This window comes from Biomphalaria glabrata, chromosome 2 (genome assembly GCF_947242115.1).
Source record: "Biomphalaria glabrata chromosome 2, xgBioGlab47.1, whole genome shotgun sequence".
Lineage (NCBI taxonomy): Eukaryota > Metazoa > Mollusca > Gastropoda > Planorbidae > Biomphalaria > Biomphalaria glabrata.
The window spans coordinates 46,901,547-46,920,641 of record NC_074712.1 but is presented as its reverse complement, the minus strand read 5'-3'; the positions used below and the strand labels follow the sequence as shown (position 1 = coordinate 46,920,641).

Genomic DNA, 19,095 nt, shown 5'->3' with positions numbered 1-19,095 from the left:
TGCATCTACGTGAACATGACGAAGTATTAAAACTTTATAACCTAACCTTGACCTAAATATTTCTGTGTACGTGCATATCATCGCTCATTGATTAAAACCTTAGACTTGGTCATGAGAGTTCAGGTAAAACAATCTACAATATAATCTGAATAATTTAAATATTAACAAATAAGTTCATTTAAGAAGTCCTTCCGTTCTCTTTCAGTATGTTTACTCCCCTTAGCAGGACTTAAACTAGGCTAGGACTTCTATGGATAAAAACATCAAAAAAAAAGGATAGCCAAAGCAATGGACACCATGGACACTGCTGCAGAAAAGCTTTATCTACCGGACTTGTGTGCTGAGTACTCTGCTATACAGTATTGAAATATTGTCAATGTTCTCTTGGCAGCCAAAAAAAAAATGGAACATCTTTCACCTCATTTGCTTAAGGTGGCAAGATAAACTAACCAAGGAGGGGGTGCTGCGAAGAGCAGGGTGCCAGGACATCCGCGCTGTTATCACCAGTAGACTGGCTTGGTCATGTTCACAGAATACCACAAGGTCGACTCCCACAAGACGGGAATTTTAATAGAAGGAAGGAGTTGCCCAGGTATACTGATGTTAGCTAACGCGACACGAAGCTCTTCAAAATCAACACTAACAGTTAGGAAAAAGATGCACTGGATAGATCCACATGGAGAGCAAGCATACAATAAGGGTCCGGGATTGCAGAAGCCAAAAGGCATACACATCAGAAAAAAGAAAGAATGGTGAAAGTGCAACAGTGCCTGGTGATTACACATGCCCAACCTGTGACCGCAGCTGTGTATCAAGAGTTGGCCACTTTACACACGAGAAGTTGCAAAGGGAGAATATAGATTGTAGAGACGTAAAATGCCACAGAGGACTTCTGTCAACATGACTTAAAGTCATAACTTTGATCATCATGACTTAAATAGGAATTGCGTTTATATTTTGAATCACATTAATATATTATTGTGTTCATTATTTAATTCATTGCACGAATGTGTAGAATAAGAGTAGTCAAACTTTGTTTCAACTGAAAGCAGACGACTGCTTGTTCTAGAACAGAAAAAAAAAAAAAGAAAGTGGCCCATTTTAGACCAATAGGGCAGATGATTTAACGGTCATTTGTTTCTGTGGCCCATGGTTAACGAGGGCCAGCATAACAACCAACCGTCTTTTTTATCAGAGCTCTAGCTTCATAATTGAGCTTTTGGCTTTCTTCTATTTGTCCCTGACACCATCCATGAAACTTGCACACGAAATTGAATTCAATAAATGAATCTGTGATTTTAAATAAACATACGACGTGTAGAAGTTGCTGATAAACTCTAAATATAAACATTACATTTGATTGACAAATACAAAAACAAATGTAAGCTAAAGTAAGAGTGACTAGAGCGGAATGTCAACAAGAAAACCCAGGGTTTGTTTTTATATTACATTTTTAGAGGAAGTGGTGGTCAAGTAGTTCTAAGTTTATGATTTTTTTGTTGCATTTACTGATGGGTCGGTATCAATAGACTCTGGGAGAGCAGGCTATGGAGCCTACATTGAGCTTCTTGTCTGAGTCTGGAGCACTTCCCCGTGGTGGACGCTGTCCAGGCCTGAGCAAGCTATTAAAGCACAGTGTAGAACAGGTCACTTTTTGTTGGCTCATATTTGTTTTACTTGTTTGACATAATTTTGACCTGCTCTCGAACGAAAATTTTAGTTTCTCAGCTTCTTTAGATCAAAAATTTAAAACAAAAACACGAACTTGGATAAATCCCTTCAAAACCAGACTCAATGATTCCTGTCAAACTTGCTCATAATTTAGTTGTTTTAGAAGCATGGGTGGTCCATTGTTCCATCCATAGCAACGAAACATTAGTCTCAGAACATCCACAACTAATGACATTCACGAGATAGTGTATGCCCTTGCTCATCTTGCTAAGTAACATTTAGCCATGTCTCAAGTCAAACACAACGAGCTTCAGCCTACACAAATACAAACCGTATGGCGGCGGGGCTGCCTTAGAAACTTCAAACTGATTGTTTTTAAAGGCATCAGATGCTTTAATAGCACAACATACATTTGGAATTTTTATTATTTGTTTGAAAAACATACAGATAAATAAATCGACAGACAGACAGACAGATATACAGACAGACAGATAGATAGATATACAGACAGACAGATAGATAGATAGATAGATAGATAGATAGATAGATAGATAGATAGATAGATAGATAGATAGATAGATAGATAGATAGATAGATAGATAGATACTAGCAAATCTAATAAGAACAAGACTACCAAGATATTTTATGTGGACCACTCAGGCAGGTAAAAAGACAAGTTTCAATATTTGCAGCCAGACTATCAGAAGCTATCTCAGCCAATAAAAATAAAGAAGAGACGAGTCCATATCGAAAGTGTTGCTGATAGATCTACTACTGTATTGTTAGTCCAACTGACATGATACCACAGGGTACGGAGATTTATTGTTGTAATTATGTATTCAATGAACTGATGGCTATGAAGATATAGTTTAATACGAATATGTTATAGAATGATTATGTAATTGATGGTTTTCTAAAGTAAAGGGCCATTCTCTCATTGAAAATAGTACTATATGGGTTGCAAATTGCACTTCACATGTATAATATGAAAGACTGATTATTAAATGGTGTGTTTTAACTTATATGTAATTTATATACATACTAAACACATTTTTAATTCTAGGACCTATTGTTCGTAGGATAGTATAACCAATATACTAACCAAACACAAGTAGCTATAAAAAACAACAACTCAAGACTTAAATAAAATTTATTTTCACGTACCTTTAACATTTCGACACGTCTGCCAGATACTGTTTACTCCTATCTAAGAATGATGTCCAGTTTGCTTGTTTCAACTTGGACACACAAAAAAGGCCAGCACTGATAAATGTCCCATCCGCCAGACATATCTAGATCTCTGTGGAGATTAATGCAGATTAAGTCAAGACTCACTTCCGAAAAAAACTTCATTTGATGTGCACACACTAACATAGATACAATGAAGAATGGCCTAAAGGAAATGAAATGCCAAGACCTTTTTTTAAAATCCTTCAGTTTATCGCCACACAACGAGAGGCTATTGTTCCAAGTCTATAACAAAGTCAGGACTTGTCTTTACCAACTCAAGGTAGACTCACTCAAGGTAGACTCCAGTTTAAAAGTAGACTAGTGGTTAAAAAATGAAACAGGTTTTTTTTTAACGCAGTAGTTTATCTTTTTGTATTTCTTCAGTACGTCTGCTGTAACATTCTCACGTGAAGCCTACATGCACTTGATAATCTCATGGATAATAAAATATGATGTTTTTAAAACTTCCATGACGCATTATTTTATCCAATAGAAAGCAAACCACCCCTCGCTTTTTGTTAACCCCAACAAAAAAGGGGTGGGGGTTTAACACAAATGTTAAAATGATTTCTACTGTAGACGTGAGTTGGATCAGTTGACCTTTTACTCACACATCTCAAATTTCGACACTTTGGTTCGCGATAGCAGGCAGCACAGCAGACGATAGCTCGTTTCCAGCTCACTTCATTGCCTGGGGGAGGTTTGAACATATGCAAGCAACAGAATCTACCATCTGACAAAAAAAACAAAAACTGGAGCTAACTTATAAAAAAATGTTTAGTGTGTGTGTGTTGTTTTTCTAGAAACACTCGAACTTCTTATGTTTGTTTTGAAAGAAATGAAATATAAATGTGCAAGTTTCTTTTTTTTTTAAAGTTAAGTACTTTTCCACTTACACAAATATAGCGTTGAAGCATTAAGACAAATAAAAGTACACGCTAATATGCGCTTTATTTTGTATTTTCTTCTAGTTTACTATAGTAGTGAAAACAGGAAGTTATTGAAATATGTTTTTCAACTTAACAAATGAAATTCGCAAAAAAATATACTCTAGCAAGAAAAACTTGTCGCCCCCACCTCCGTTACATAGATGTAATAAAACGGGACCTCAAATCAGTGAACATCAATACTGACCACTGTGAAGACATAGCTCTAGACCGCACCAGATGGAGAGAGAAGGTGACCAAGAAAGCTATGGACAGTGAAAGAACATGGGTCTCAGATCATGAAAAAAAACGTACAATACGAAAAATGGCCACCTCCTCTACCACCGAAGCAAAAACCACCTTTAAACTGCGATATTTGTGGACGAGAGTGTCTCTCCAAAATAGGGCTCCACAGCCACATGAGGAAGTGCGCGAGATGAACCATAGTCGTTCTACGACTGAAGGAGGCCAACCATACTCTAACAAGCAGATACCTGTGCTGCGCTACGGTTGAAAGCTCCTAATATGGAGTATGAACAAACTCTTCTTAGGTCCTTCTGTTGTAGTTTTTTGTTTTGCCTGTATGAAAACGCCACACACGCGCGCGCGCACACACACACAAACACAATACATACACTACTTTTTAAATGAATCGTCTTTCCCCCCAAAACACACTTTTTGGACTTTGTTAATTTAGTTGAACAGCCAGCATTGAAAATACATCGAATATTTTTTTTTTGCATCCTCCAAGAGAAAGCCCTCATTATCAACCACAAACTTTTAGGCCGCCCCAATTTTGTTCATCCTTCCATTGGTTTACTGTCAAAACCTTTACACCAAAATTCACCAACGTCTTTTCTATCTTAGAAACCTAAGAAAATTTAACATCGACAAAACATAATTAAACTTTTTATACAGCAACCATCAGCAGCCTAATTAACTTTGCCATCACCTGCTGGTATGGTAATACTTCACTGGCACAAAGACTAAGTTGACTAATTAAAAAGCATCGTATATCACTCGAACACAGCTACCATCTCTTGAAGATCTTTTTCATGAAAGATGCTTTTCCAAAACACTCACGATTCTTAAAGATAACCTGCACCCATTAAACCACTGTTACATAAGATCTGAACGAAGTAGTCGTCTCCTTTCCATTTGGACTAAAACAAAAAGATTTAAAAACTCCTTTATCCCACTTTCGGCCAGAGTGTTACAAGATCATCTTTCGTCATCGAGAAATACATAGAAGTCTATTCATAAAGCACTGGTTATGAGTGTGTATGTGTTTCGTGTGAGAATGGTGTTCGTATTTGCATCTATAGTGTTATTGTACAGTAGTTACGCTGAGGTTGTCAATTGTAGTCAAATTGAATTTCCATTTGATTGGATCAATAAAAATTATCTTATCCATCTTATCTTATCTTATTTAAAGGCAAGTAAAGCCCACTTCCTTCTTTAAATTACCCGTTGCATCCTAGCATATAATAATGGTCCCGAACTATACACATTTTTACAAAGCTTATATCAACTCATTCTGTCTTTCTGCATGTCTGGTAAAATGTTTGTACATGTTATTTCTCCTACACACCCAAACTCGGATCAAGATGAAATTTTGCACAATTATTTCTTTTACCTGACAACACAAGAGTCAATTTAAAAAATTAACTAATTAGTTAATTTACTATTAGTATTTAAATTTTTTTGTTTGGTATCACGAGCAAGGGAAAGAAATGCTACTTGACTGATAAGATAGTATAAGTTGAATTAGAAAGAAAAGTTTGTAAATAACTATAAACGTATTTTCATAAGCAATGCCCTGGCACAGTGCTTACCGTATTGGCTTGAGGAGGCCCTAACCCTCGAGCAACATTTCAGGTCGCTCCCTTTTTTTTTTAAATAAATACATTCAAAAAGCGATCACCCAGATACCCTTTCTTTCTACCCCCTACCCCTTTCCAACTGGTCCAGACAAGTGATAAGATCATAACGCATTGAGAAAGTTAAAAGCATGAAATAACTATATCTATTACAAATTTAATTACATGACTGATCCAAACTAATTGATACATTTAAAATAAGTTGTTGTTTTTTTTTTTTTGTAAGTTTTTTTTTTTTTTTTTTTTTGTAAATTATAGAAGTACTGACCCCTTCCAGCGGACTGTGGAACAGGTGGAAACAGAGCAAAAAATACTATTCGTAATTTAGTTCCCTCGTTACACATTTTAGTATGTCAGTCCTAGGTCTAGATCTGGACGCCATCTTAGTTAGAATAATCCGTCACCTTAAACCTTATAATACACACACACACACACCCAAATAAATAATAAAAACATTCACACATACTCACATTATTAACAGGCCCTTATATTCACTGTGGCAATTTTTGGGGATTTTTAATTGTTCATTTAGAATAGAGGACCTGTGGATCTAGATCTAGTTGTTTTAAAAATGTACTACACATTATCAACGGCTTTGCCTCTACTAGATGCGGGAAAATATGCAGGTCGAAATTGTTTTGCGTAGTCATGTGAAACACTGCACTCATCCTTAATCTTCCAAATTGAAGACATTGCTATTAGTATTCTTAGTAAAAACACTTTTGTTAATCACACCAACCTGAAGATAATCCCTCAGATTCACTCTGATAACTACATTCTGTTTGTTTTTTTAAATCATCTTTACATTCAATAAGAAATTTATTTAAACAATAAAATATTGTAAGAGAGAAAAAGATGGAAAGTGGTATTTAGAAATGTGAAGGCGACATAATGGAACTTGAAGAAAACATAAAATAAAAGAGAAAGAATGAGATTTTGAAATCAATAGACATAGAAATAGAAAGAACGTAATGTCCACTCAATAATACTGTTATGAATCTCACTATCCAGGCTCTCTGCAAACTGCACCACACACCACCAACTTAAAGAACTTGACAACTCAGGGCTCCAAAGTAACGTAACACTTTAATAGTTGAATAAATAACAGCCAATACTGTACAATTGGCAACACGTACACTGTACAAATATCTCTCCGATAACACTGTTCCGCCGTATCAACTCTTGCACTGGCCTCTCCGTCTCGTTCCGGGCTTGCACTGGGTTCAACAGTTCGGGACTGACTTCACACACTAGGCTCGTTGTGTCGGACTCGATCACAGACCAAGATCAAGACGCCGTTCGTCTCAACTGTACTTGATAGTACTCCGCACTGAACCGTCGTAATGCTCCGTACAGAACCACACCGCTGAACTGTGCTGTAGTTGACCGTGTTCTGAACTCCTGTTGTGAACCTCCTTTCTGAACCTTGCTGTATTGAGCCCCTTTTCTCGACCCTCTTGACTGCGACACCTCCGCTTTTATATAGGGTCCCTACTGGCCTTCTCGAACCGGACAGAACGCCCCTCGACGTTTCTAGGTGGTCAGATGACTATAACTCTCGTGACGCTCCTGAGCTCTGTTCACGTCGGCGATCCTTCCCGAACTCGACTCGGCTGACAGTCGTAACTCGTCACGCTTGACCGCTCGTCTAGCGCTGGCCTGGGGCGATTTGCGTCGGCTGACTACACACACACCACTACCCCCATCTGTGCCACCACCAGGTTTATAACAATACAAATGACTTTATGTCACAGGAGTTCATTTGATTGTGGAGTGCTAAAAAGTGCAGAAAATATGCATTTTTAAAATAGCTTATCAATCTTTCCATATTCTATTAAGCGTATATACCAACGAGAAGAACATGATCAAGATTACAAAGAGAGTTTGTGTTATCACACAAACTCAGAGACGGCCCTCATCGAATTCACCAATGGACCAGGAATATTTAAGCCAGCGGTTCTCAACCTTTTTTACTCCTCGACCCTTTTTACAATTCCTCACTATGCAGCGACCCCCAACAGTAAATTATTTTCGTAACAAAATTATAATTGTAGGCCTAATTTAAAAATGATTTGCATAGCCAAAGCTTTATGTTTAAACATGAAACAATATGGAATTACATTTTTGAAATATATTTATCTCCTTATCATTAAATCACACATAATTGAAATAATATCTTTATGTCATGCATTTATTGACCTTTCTATTTCTTAGTCACATTATTCACATTTCATACACATGTAATGAGTTTCAGTACATGCTGTTATGCCAATTAATGTATTTCTACAGTTAAAGAAGGAGGAGGTGCAGCACAGACAAATTGGGACATGACTGCAAACGCTTGATCCAGATTTGTGAAATTATAGAGACATGCTTTGCTGCATCTGTATTAATGAGTTCCATCAACTATTTAGTCGCAAGCTTTAGCAAATGTTCTTTCACAAAATTGTCATTCTATTCGTTTGTCAGGTTCAATGTCATTTTCCTCAAAGAGATAAGATTGGGAACATATACTAGTATTTTTCTCTAATTTTGTTTGCCAATTAGAAATTTCATTTGGAAGGATTGGATTTTTTTTTTCAGACGTGAGGTAAATTGCAATTGATCCTTGCACAGACGCTTTTCATTGCTTTGTGTTATTTTAGTAGCTTTGTTCGATAATAATATTAGACGATAAACCGAAAACTTTTGGTGACTCATTCTCTACCAGTCACCATACTACCCTACTAGGAGCACCATCTGTGCAGACACCACTCTGATATTTTTTCAAAGATATTTTAGACTTTTCCCAAAAATGAACCAAATTTCTTGTATACATTCCTATACAAAATTTACGTATTAAAATTCAAATTTATGGATGCGTTGTTCAACCTTTTTCAAAACGTATTTGTTTAGGCTTATATATTACAAAATTTTGCATTTTTGATAATTATAGTATGGGTCGTTAATACATTATCTTAGGAAATAATTGTTTGACTAATGCTTTTATTTGACCTTATAGATGACAGTCCAGAACTTTACTACACGGCCAGGCGTAACGATACGTTATGCATTAAATTGGTGTCACAAACCGCTGGGTGTGCGTAGCAGAACAACAACAGTCCACCACGGGCCTGGCTATGGAATGTTGACCCAACTGACCCGCCATCATGACCTTAGTTATTGTGGAATGTTTTTTTTTTTATTTCTATTTTTATTTTAATTTAATTATTTGTGGTTCTAATCTATTTTATTTGATTAAATTGGACTTAGTTTATTATTGGGAAAGGAAATAAGCACCTGTATATTTTTCCCTTTTATTTTACTGTCACGTGACCAGGTGACCTGGTCTTGATCGAGGCAGGGTGACCTGGATACTGTGGGGACAAAGCGGCACTTGGCGTGGGTACAGTCATTTTGGACAACTTAAGTTGATATCAGTTTCAATGATGTATCTATATTTCAAACGTTGTGGATGATTCTCTATTCTATATCAATAAAGGTATACACTACGTGTTTTTAACTATTGTTCTGGTGTTCAGTGTTATATGTGAGTTGTCTACATAAAGTTATATGTGAGTTGTCTACACAAAGTTATATGTGAGTTGTCTACACAATGTTATATGTGAGTTGTCTACACAAAGTTATATGTGAGTTGTCTACACAATGTTATATGTGAGTTGTCTACACAAAGTTATATGTGAGTTGTCTACACAAAGTTATATGTGAGTTGTCTACACAAAGTTATATGTGAGTTGTCTACACAATGTTATATGTGAGTTGTCTACACAAAGTTATATGCGAGTTGTCTACACAAAGTTATATGTGAGTTGTCTACACAAAGTTATATGTCAGTTGTCTACACAAAGTTATATGCGAGTTGTCTACACAAAGTTATATGTGAGTTGTCTACACAAAGTTATATGTGAGTTGTCTACACAAAGTTATATGTGAGTTGTCTACACAAAGTTATATGTGAGTTGTCTACACAAAGTTATATGTGAGTTGTCTACACAAAGTTATATGTGAGTTGTCTACACAAAGTTATATGCGAGTTGTCTACACAAAGTTATATGCGAGTTGTCTACACAAAGTTATATGTGAGTTGTCTACACAAACACCTTAATCGCGACATGACTTAATCACGAAATACGCAGTTCCAGCGTCAACAGTCGGGGCCTAATCGCCTAGACAACGACCAGTTGAAGCAGGCGCCAGCACACTGCTAGCGTCTTGTGACGTTTGGACTGTTAACATTGTTTCTGCTGTCACTATAAAAATGTTTAAAATTAATTATGATCAAAACCTACCCAAAAAAGTTAAGAGCAGCATGTATGCAGATGACCTTGCCTTAATTAGCACAGAAGAATATGTAGGAACATCGAAATTTCGATTACAAGATGCTCTTGATAAACTCCATAATTGGTCCAAAGACTGGGGCATGTCCATTAACACAAAAAAGACAACATATACCATATTCTCACTGTCAACAAAACAACAAACAATAAAATTAACATTAGATAAGGAAGTCACAGAGCAGAAAGGGAAGCACTAGCACTAGCTGCTACCATGCTAGCAAATCATCCAAGTTCCCCTCACAGTCAGATTGTCTTTCTAACAGACGCAAAAACAACCCTCCAAAGCCTGCAAAACTCTGATTCCCCTTATATTAAAAACCTCAGAACAGCACTCACAAAGCTCAACCACAACAGCAAAAAAACTGTTATTCAATGGATACCAGCTCACATACAACTAGCAGGAAATGAGAAGGCTGACACACTCGCCAAGAGTGGGAGAACAAACTCACAAGTAAACTCTGCACTCTATCCAGAAGAAATGAAGAAATTAATTGTAGATAAAATAAATGAGAAATGGACGAGCTCCCATCCAAATCACAAGAAAGATGATGCTTACTATAAGCTATCCCGACAAGACCAACGTCTAATCTTTCGACTCAGGACCAGACACAACAGATTGCGACAACACATGTTCCGGAAGCTCAAAATTGGAACCAGTGAAATCTGTCCATGTGGAGTATCACCAGAAAATGCCGACCACGTCCTCCAAAACTGCTCTCTCTACCAAGAGGCCCGTATAAGACATTGGCCCCAAATCACCCCAATAGAAAGAAAACTATATGGAGAGCTCCCTGATTTGGAAACCACTGCGCAGTTCATCTCATGTATTGGTTTAGTCATATGAACACTCCAACATAACAATGAGAACGATGAAGAAGAAGAAGAAGAATTATGATTCAGCTGTCTGCAACATCTATCCTCAAACAACAATAAAAATTGTAAATTCCAATGAAAAAAAACTTTTGTAAGTGTCAAATTTTGCGTTAAAATAGACTAAAAAAATCCATATTTTCGATGGTCTTATGCGACCCCTGACAATTTGTTAGTCGACCCCCGAGGGGTTGAGAACCCCTGATTTAAGCCATAGTCTTGTTTTGATCGTTGAAAGTAATAAAATTTAAAAATCATTGGGCACTAAAATAATAATAATAAAATAAAATAATTTTTTTATCTTTCAAAATGTAAACCATTTTATCAAACATAAATACTTTTTCAATAACAAGTTGTTCGTTTTTATATATTCATGCGGTACAGTTTCCTTTTCAGACCTAGTGATCTATGGGGCAGATGATGTAAAGGTCATCTGTTTCTATGGCCCACAGTTAACGAGGTTGTCATGTGGCCAGCATAACGACCAACTACCTTTACTTTCCCAACTAATGTCAGGTACCCATTAGAGCTAGGTGGACTCAGAGGCGCCCTGAAGATTCCAAATGTAAAAAGCCCAGTCTTCGCCAGGATTTGAATCCATGACCCCCAGTTTGGAAGCCAAGCGATTTATCACTCAGCCACCGAGCCTCCATATATTCATTTAGCGTACACTTATATTTTTTAAATAATAATTATTAACTTTATCCATGCATTCAAAATTAATTAAATGTTACATGCGGGGGCCTCTAAAAAAAAAAGCTTTTTACCAATAATTTTTATTTAGCGTAATTTCATACTTTAAGCTTTCTCAATGCGCTATTATCTGGTCTAGACCAGTTCCAGGTGGGAAAAGGAAAGGTGGAGGAGAGAGACGGGGGAATCTGTTTCAATGTCACCGTGATCGCTTTTTAAATACATTTTTTTAAATGGTGTACTACTTGAATTTGAACTCAGGACGTAAGCCTCCTCAAGGGGACTAAGTCAACTTATACCAACACATCTGTCAAGTACAATTTATTTCCCTTGTTGGATAACAGACAAAATAAATAATTACCAATAGTTAATTAACTAATTGGTTAATTTTCCTTATTGAATCTTGTTTTGTCAGGTACAAAAAATAACTGTGCAAAATTTCAACTTGATCCAAGATTGGGTGTGGGAGAAATAACATGTACAAATGTTTTACCAGACAGACAGAGTGAAAAGCTTTGTAAAAAAAAAGGTAGGTTTTAGATCTTAGAAATTCATGTTGAATAAATGAAATTCTTATTTTGAGAATGTTTTTTTTTTCTTTTGTTTTCGTTACAACGTGAAATGTTTTCATGAAAATTTGTTACAGGATTTGTTTCTTACAACGAACATTTTAAAGTCTTGACACTTTGTTTTTATAATGACACACAAACATACATGAGAGATTCTTAGCGTTAAACTATTTAAATTAAAACAGAATAACAAAGAACCACAAAAACTCCTCGGAGATATTCGACATACTATAAACTGAGTCTGCTTTCATTCCTTTGAATATTTGATGTCCACACAACGATAATACAACAGTAAAATGAGCACACACAAATGACTCACATTTTTAGACAGAAAATACGGAATTAATAAGTAAATAACATTGTAATAAGACCTCCCTACCAGCCCAAATCAGTAGCAAAACTGTTATACTGCCTCAATCTTCAACAAGCTTCTTATCACACTTTTAAACCGGTCATTGCTTCTCTATTTTTATTGTCAACATGGGATCGTAGACCTAGATTTAACAACATGGGATCATAGACGTAGATTTAACAACATGGGATCATAGACGTAGATTTAACAACATGGGATCATAGACGTAGATTTAACAACATGGGATCATAGACGTAGATTTGACAACATGGGATCATAGACGTAGATTTAACAACATGGGATCATAGACGTAGATTTAACAACATGGGATCATAGACGTAGATTTGACAACATGGGTGTCACGAGTCGAGTCTGTGACCTATTAAGAAAGGTATAAATTAAGGGAAAGTTAGACGTTCTTGTAGAGCGATGGTCCTCGCTCAGTCCTCGATTAGTAATGTTTATAACTTTTGTGATATTAGCGGGTCCATTAGTTAAAGTTTTATTAGCTGAAGTTGAAGTTATACTAAGTGAAGTTTCATGTATCTTTAAGTTTTATTTATGAAGTATCAAGTCAAGTTATTATTGAATTGAGAAGTCATTTTATGTGAAAGTTGAAGAAGTATTATTAAAGATGTTTTAAGAAAATACAGAGAGGTGTTTCTTTCTTCATTTCATTGAATTGTCAAGTTTGATAATATTATCCCCGGCTAAGTGTGCTCGTCACAATGGGATCATATACGTAGATTTAACAACATGGGATCGTAGACTTAGATTTAACATGGGATCATAGACGTAGATTTGACAACATGGGATCATAGACGTAGATTTAACAACATGGGATCATAGACTTAGAGTTGACAACATGGGATCATAGACCTAGATTTGACAACATGGGATCATAATATTAGATTTAACAACATGGAATCATAGACCTAGATTTGACAACATGGGATCATAGAATTAGAACTGACAATATGGGATCATAGACGTAGATTTGAAAACATGGGATCATAGACGTAGATTTGACAACATGGGATCATAGACCTATATTTGACAACATGGGATCATAGAAGTAGAACTGACAATATGAGATCATAGAAGTAGAACTGACAACATGGGATCATAGACCTAGATTTAACAACATGGGATCATAGACCTAGATTTAACAACATTGGATCATAGACCTAGATTTGACAACATGGGATCATAGAAGTAGAACTGACAACATGGGATCATAGATCTAGATTTAACAACATGGGATCATAGACCTAGATTTTACAACATGGGATCATAGACCTAGATTTGACAACATGGGATCATAGACCTAGATTTAACAACATGGGATCATAGACCTAGATTTAACAACATGGGATCATAGAAGTAGAACTGACAATATGAGATCATAGAAGTAGAACTGACAACATGGGATCATAGACCTAGATTTAACAACATGGGATCATAGACCTAGATTTAACAACATTGGATCATAGACCTAGATTTGACAACATGGGATCATAGAAGTAGAACTGACAACATGGGATCATAGATCTAGATTTAACAACATGGGATCATAGACCTAGATTTTACAACATGGGATCATAGACCTAGATTTGACAACATGGGATCATAGACCTAGATTTAACAACATGGGATCATAGACCTAGATTTAACAACATGGGATCATAGACCTAGATTAGACAACATGGGAATCATCAAACGTCTTTTCTTCTAATTTAGGTCCAGCTACCCAATTGTGTCAGAGTAAGAATTAGTGAGCGACAAAAAATGGGATAGAATGAGTAGAGAGGAGAAAAGTGAAACAATAGAGACAGTAGGAGAATAGTGAAATAATAGAGACAGTAGGAGAATAGTGAAATAATAGAGACAGTGGTTTAATAGTGAACTAGTAGAGACAGTAGTTTGATAGTGAACTAGTAGAGACAGTATAATAGTGAAATAGTAGGGACAGTAGAATAGTGAAATAGTAGAGACGGTATAATGGTGAAACAGTAGAGACAGTAGAATAGCGAAATAGTAGAGACAGTAGAATAGTGAAATAGTAGAGACAGTAGAATAGTGAAATAGTAGCGACAGTAAAATAGCGAAATAGTAGAGACAGTAGAATAGTGAAATAGTAGACACAGTAGAATAGTGAAAGAGTAGAGACAGTATGATAGTGAAATAGTAGACACAGTAGAATAGTGAAATAGTAGACACAGTAGAATAGCGAAATAGTAGAGACAGTAGAATAGCGAAATAGTAGACACAGTAGAATAGTGAAATAGTAGCGACAGTAGAATAGTGAAATAGTAGACACAGTAGGATAGTGAAATAGTAGAGACAGTAGAATAGTGAAATAGTAGCGACAGTAGAATAGTGAAATAGTAGCGACAGTAAAATAGCAAAATAGTAGCGACAGTAAAATAGCGAAATAGTAGAGACAGTAGAATAGTGAAACAGTAGAGACAGTAGAATAGTGAAATAGTAGAGACAGTAGAATAGTGAAATAGTAGAGTTAGTAGAATAGTGAAATAGTAGAATAGTGAACTACTAAAGAAGAACAAAAGAGAGCTGGGGGAAGAAGGACTGAGAAATTACTGAATATGATCTCTGTGTGTACGTGTGTAAACGTGTGTGCTTGGTGCACTAAGTATGATCGTAAAGAAATCAAATGAAAACACCTAGCCCTTAATGACCATTTAAGGTCAGAAGAGAAAAAAATAAAATTATTAGCTAATACTAGCTCACGGTAAATTTAAGCGATATTAATTAGTATCTAAAACCAACTATCCAATAATATCAGCAGTGACTAACTGATTAAGCAATTAGGCAATTTATCGATCATTAGTCATTAACAACCGATCAAGCATATTGTTTCTTTTTTAAAAAACAAACCTAACAAGTCGACAAAAATGTCGCTCAGTTTTGGTGAACAAGGTATAAGTAGACATTTGGAGAGAGGTGGTGGGGAGTATAGCACATGACATAAAGAAAGTAATTTACAATAAAAAGTCATTTTCTTTCAGTCATGTCAGTCTAAGTATGACAGGACGTATGATATGACGTATGACAGGACGTATGATATGACGTATGACAGGACGTATGATATGACGTATGACAGGACGTATGATAGACCGTATGATAGGACGTATGACAGGGAGTATGATAGGACGTATGATGGGACGTATGACAGGGAGTATGATAGAACGTATGATAGGACGTATGACAGGACGTATGATAGGACGTATGACAGGACGTATGATAGAACGTATGACAGGGAGTATGATAGAACGTATGATAGGACGTATGACAGGACGTATGATAGGACGTATGATAGGACGTATGATAGGACGTATGACAGGGAGTATGATAGAACGTATGAAAGGACGTATGATAGAAAGTATGACATTGAGTATGGTAGGACGTATGACAGGGAGTATGATAGAACGTATGATAGGACGTATGATAGGACGTATGATAGGACGTATGATAGGACGTATGACAGGGAGTATGATAGAACGTATGAAAGGACGTATGATAGGACGTATGATAGGACGTATGATAGGACGTATGATGGGACGTATGATAGGACGTATGACAGGGAGTATGATAGAAGGTATGATTGGACGTATGATAGGACGTATGACAGGACGTATGACAGGGAGTATGATAGAACGTATGATAAGACGTATGATGGGACGTATGATAGGACGTATGACAGGGAGTATGATAGAACGTATGATAGGACGTATGACAGGACGTATGATAGAACGTATGATAGGACGTATGACATGACGTATGATAGAACGTATGATAGGACGTATGACAGGACGTATGATAGGACGTATGATAGGACGTATGACAGGGAATATGATAGAACGTATGATAGGACGTATGATGGGACGTATGACAGGACGTATGATAGGACGTATGACAGGACGTATGATAGAACGTATGATAGAAAGTATGATAGACGTATGATAGAAAGTATGACATTGAGTATGGTAGGACGTATGCTAGGACGTATGACAGGGAGTATGATAGAACGTATGATAGGACGTATGATAAGACGTATGATAGGACGTATGACAGGGAGTATGATAGAACGTATGAAAGGACGTATGATAGGACGTATGATAGGACGTATGATAGGACGTATGATATGACGTATGATAGGACGTATGACAGGGAGTATGATAGAACGTATGAAAGGACGTATGATAGGACGTATGATAGGACGTATGATGGGACGTATGACAGGGAGTATGATAGAACGTATGATAGGACGTATGACAGGATGTATGACAGGGAGTATGATAGAACGTATGATAGGATGTATGATAGGACGTATGATGGGACGTATGATAGGACGTATGACAGGGAGTATGATAGAACGTATGATAGGACGTATGACAGGACGTATGATAGAACGTATGATAGGACGTATGACAGGGAGTATGATAGGACGTATGATAGGACGTATGATGGGACGTATGACAGGGAGTATGATAGAACGTATGATAGAACGTATGATAGGACGTATGACAGGGAGTATGATAGAAGGTATGATTGGACGTATGATAGAACGTATGATAGGACGTATGATAGGACGTATGATAGGACGTATGATAGAAAGTATGATAGACTTATGATAGAACGTATGATAGACGTATGATAGGTCGTATGATAGAACGTATGATAGGACGTATGATAGAACGTATGATAGGACGTATGATAGAAAGTATGACATTGAGTATGATAGGGCGTAGATTTGCTCTATAAAAATATTTGCCGTTGCATCTAACATCTTCAGTCACATGTTTTCTTAACGCTTGTACTGTCAGGTGGTTACAAGTCAGTAAAAGACAAACATGACAAACGAGCGTGTTTGGGAGACCCCAGAGAAAGTTCACGTTAGCTGCATAGTAAATGCACGCCTTGGATTGACGAAAACAAGAAACCGAGACGTCTCACATCAAATACTCCCCCATGGCATTACCATACAATCCGGCCTTCAAATTGTCGGCCATAAATAGGATGCCATCCAATCGTTCGTGTTCACAAAATCATTTTTCAAGTGAAATGAACTCATGCATGTGTGTGTTTATTTAACAAAATGTATTTCTACAAGTAGGCAGCTTCTGATCTACAGTCATGATTTATTAGTTCAAGCTACCGTCTATATTGACATCATCTCAATTATAGACGTGACTTCAGTAAAGGAGAGAATTACTTGTCCATCTAGTCATGCACGTTAATCAGTGAGTTAAACTCTGGTGCTAAGATGTTGGCTTTCCTGGCTTTCAAAGCATCAGAAAATCTACTAGTTGCCACATCGTTTGAGAATGTGTCCAAATCCAGTTCTTGTACAACGTCGTTATCAGCAGCCATCCCATTTGGGCACCAGATCACCAGGAATTAGCCCGAATCGCAATGCTATAGTATGCATTCACTTACTCCCTTAGTGTAATCTATTATGCAGATTAGTCAATAACTTCTGTAATTCTTTATTATGCTCTAACTTACTGTAATTCTTTATTATGCTCTAACTTACTGTAATTCTTTATTATGCACTAACTTACGGCGGCAAGACTGCACTACAAACAGTGATGTTCTTGCGAATGACATAGAAGAGAGCACCTGGCTGCAAGCGGCTTCGGAACGAGACTAGAGATCACTTACAAAGACCACGGGATACACATTTGAGACGAAAAGAAAATCCACTGCCGTGGACAGAGGTAGACGGCGAAAAGAGAATTTAACTCTTTCACTGGCGGACAAAGGTTTTGTCTGTGATGGATGAGGCAAAATGTGTAGGTCGCGGCTGGGGCTGGGTAGCCACATGAAATACTGCACTCCTCATTAATCCTCGGACTCAAAGACAAGCCTTATTATTTTATTATTATTATTATGTTAGAAAAGAACGAGTATTCATTCTCTGGCGAAGCCAGGGTCGAGTTTCGTTAAAGGGAAACAAAATTCATCTAGTCCCTTTATCAGTTTCCACCGAGGAATTTTCTGGTGATGTGACAGGTCTGCAGAAGTACCGCCCTCTGACAGGCAACGAGAATGTTCCTAGGAATGCTAAGGGCCTTTAAGGTATCTGTGAGGTCAGTTGTTATTATCCCCTCGGTTGATATAACAATGGGGTATATTGTTGTTTTAGATAATTTCCATAAACGCTTAATCTCAAAGCCAAAGTTATTATTATTATGTTAGAAATGAACGAGTATTATTATTATTATTGTGTTAGAAATGAACGAGTAGTCATTCTCTGGCGCTGCCAGGGTCGAGTTTCGCTAAAGAGAAACAAAATTCATCGTAGTCCCTTTAACAGTTTCCACTGAGGAATTTTCTGGTGATGTGGCAGGTCTGCAGCAGTACCGCCCTCTGACAGGCAACGAAGATGTTCCAGGGAGAGTTTTTGCCTATAACCTGGGAGAGGTTTATCATCACAAATGTTTACACGGAAGAACGATTTGATGATGTCTATATTCATTTCTCTCGTCCATTTGATCCTTTTGGCTCCTCTTGTTCTACCACCAATATTATTATTATTATTAC

General features: G+C 36.9%; 1 protein-coding gene across 3 annotated transcripts in view; it reads right to left on the bottom strand.

Annotated features, from left to right (window-relative positions):
• Positions 1-19,095, bottom strand: part of LOC106058878 (monocarboxylate transporter 12-B-like) — a 44,935-nt gene that overhangs the window by 16,821 nt on the left and 9,019 nt on the right. For 2 of the 3 annotated variants that reach the window (XM_056020909.1, XM_056020912.1), the window contains exon 2: positions 2,836-2,971. In XM_056020909.1, the coding sequence (XP_055876884.1) occupies positions 2,836-2,844 (9 nt within the window). In that variant the 5' untranslated portion in view covers positions 2,845-2,971. Of the gene's footprint in view, positions 1-2,835; positions 2,972-3,088; positions 3,368-19,095 lie in introns of those variants that run through there. The other variant, XM_056020911.1, reaches the window with a different exon arrangement.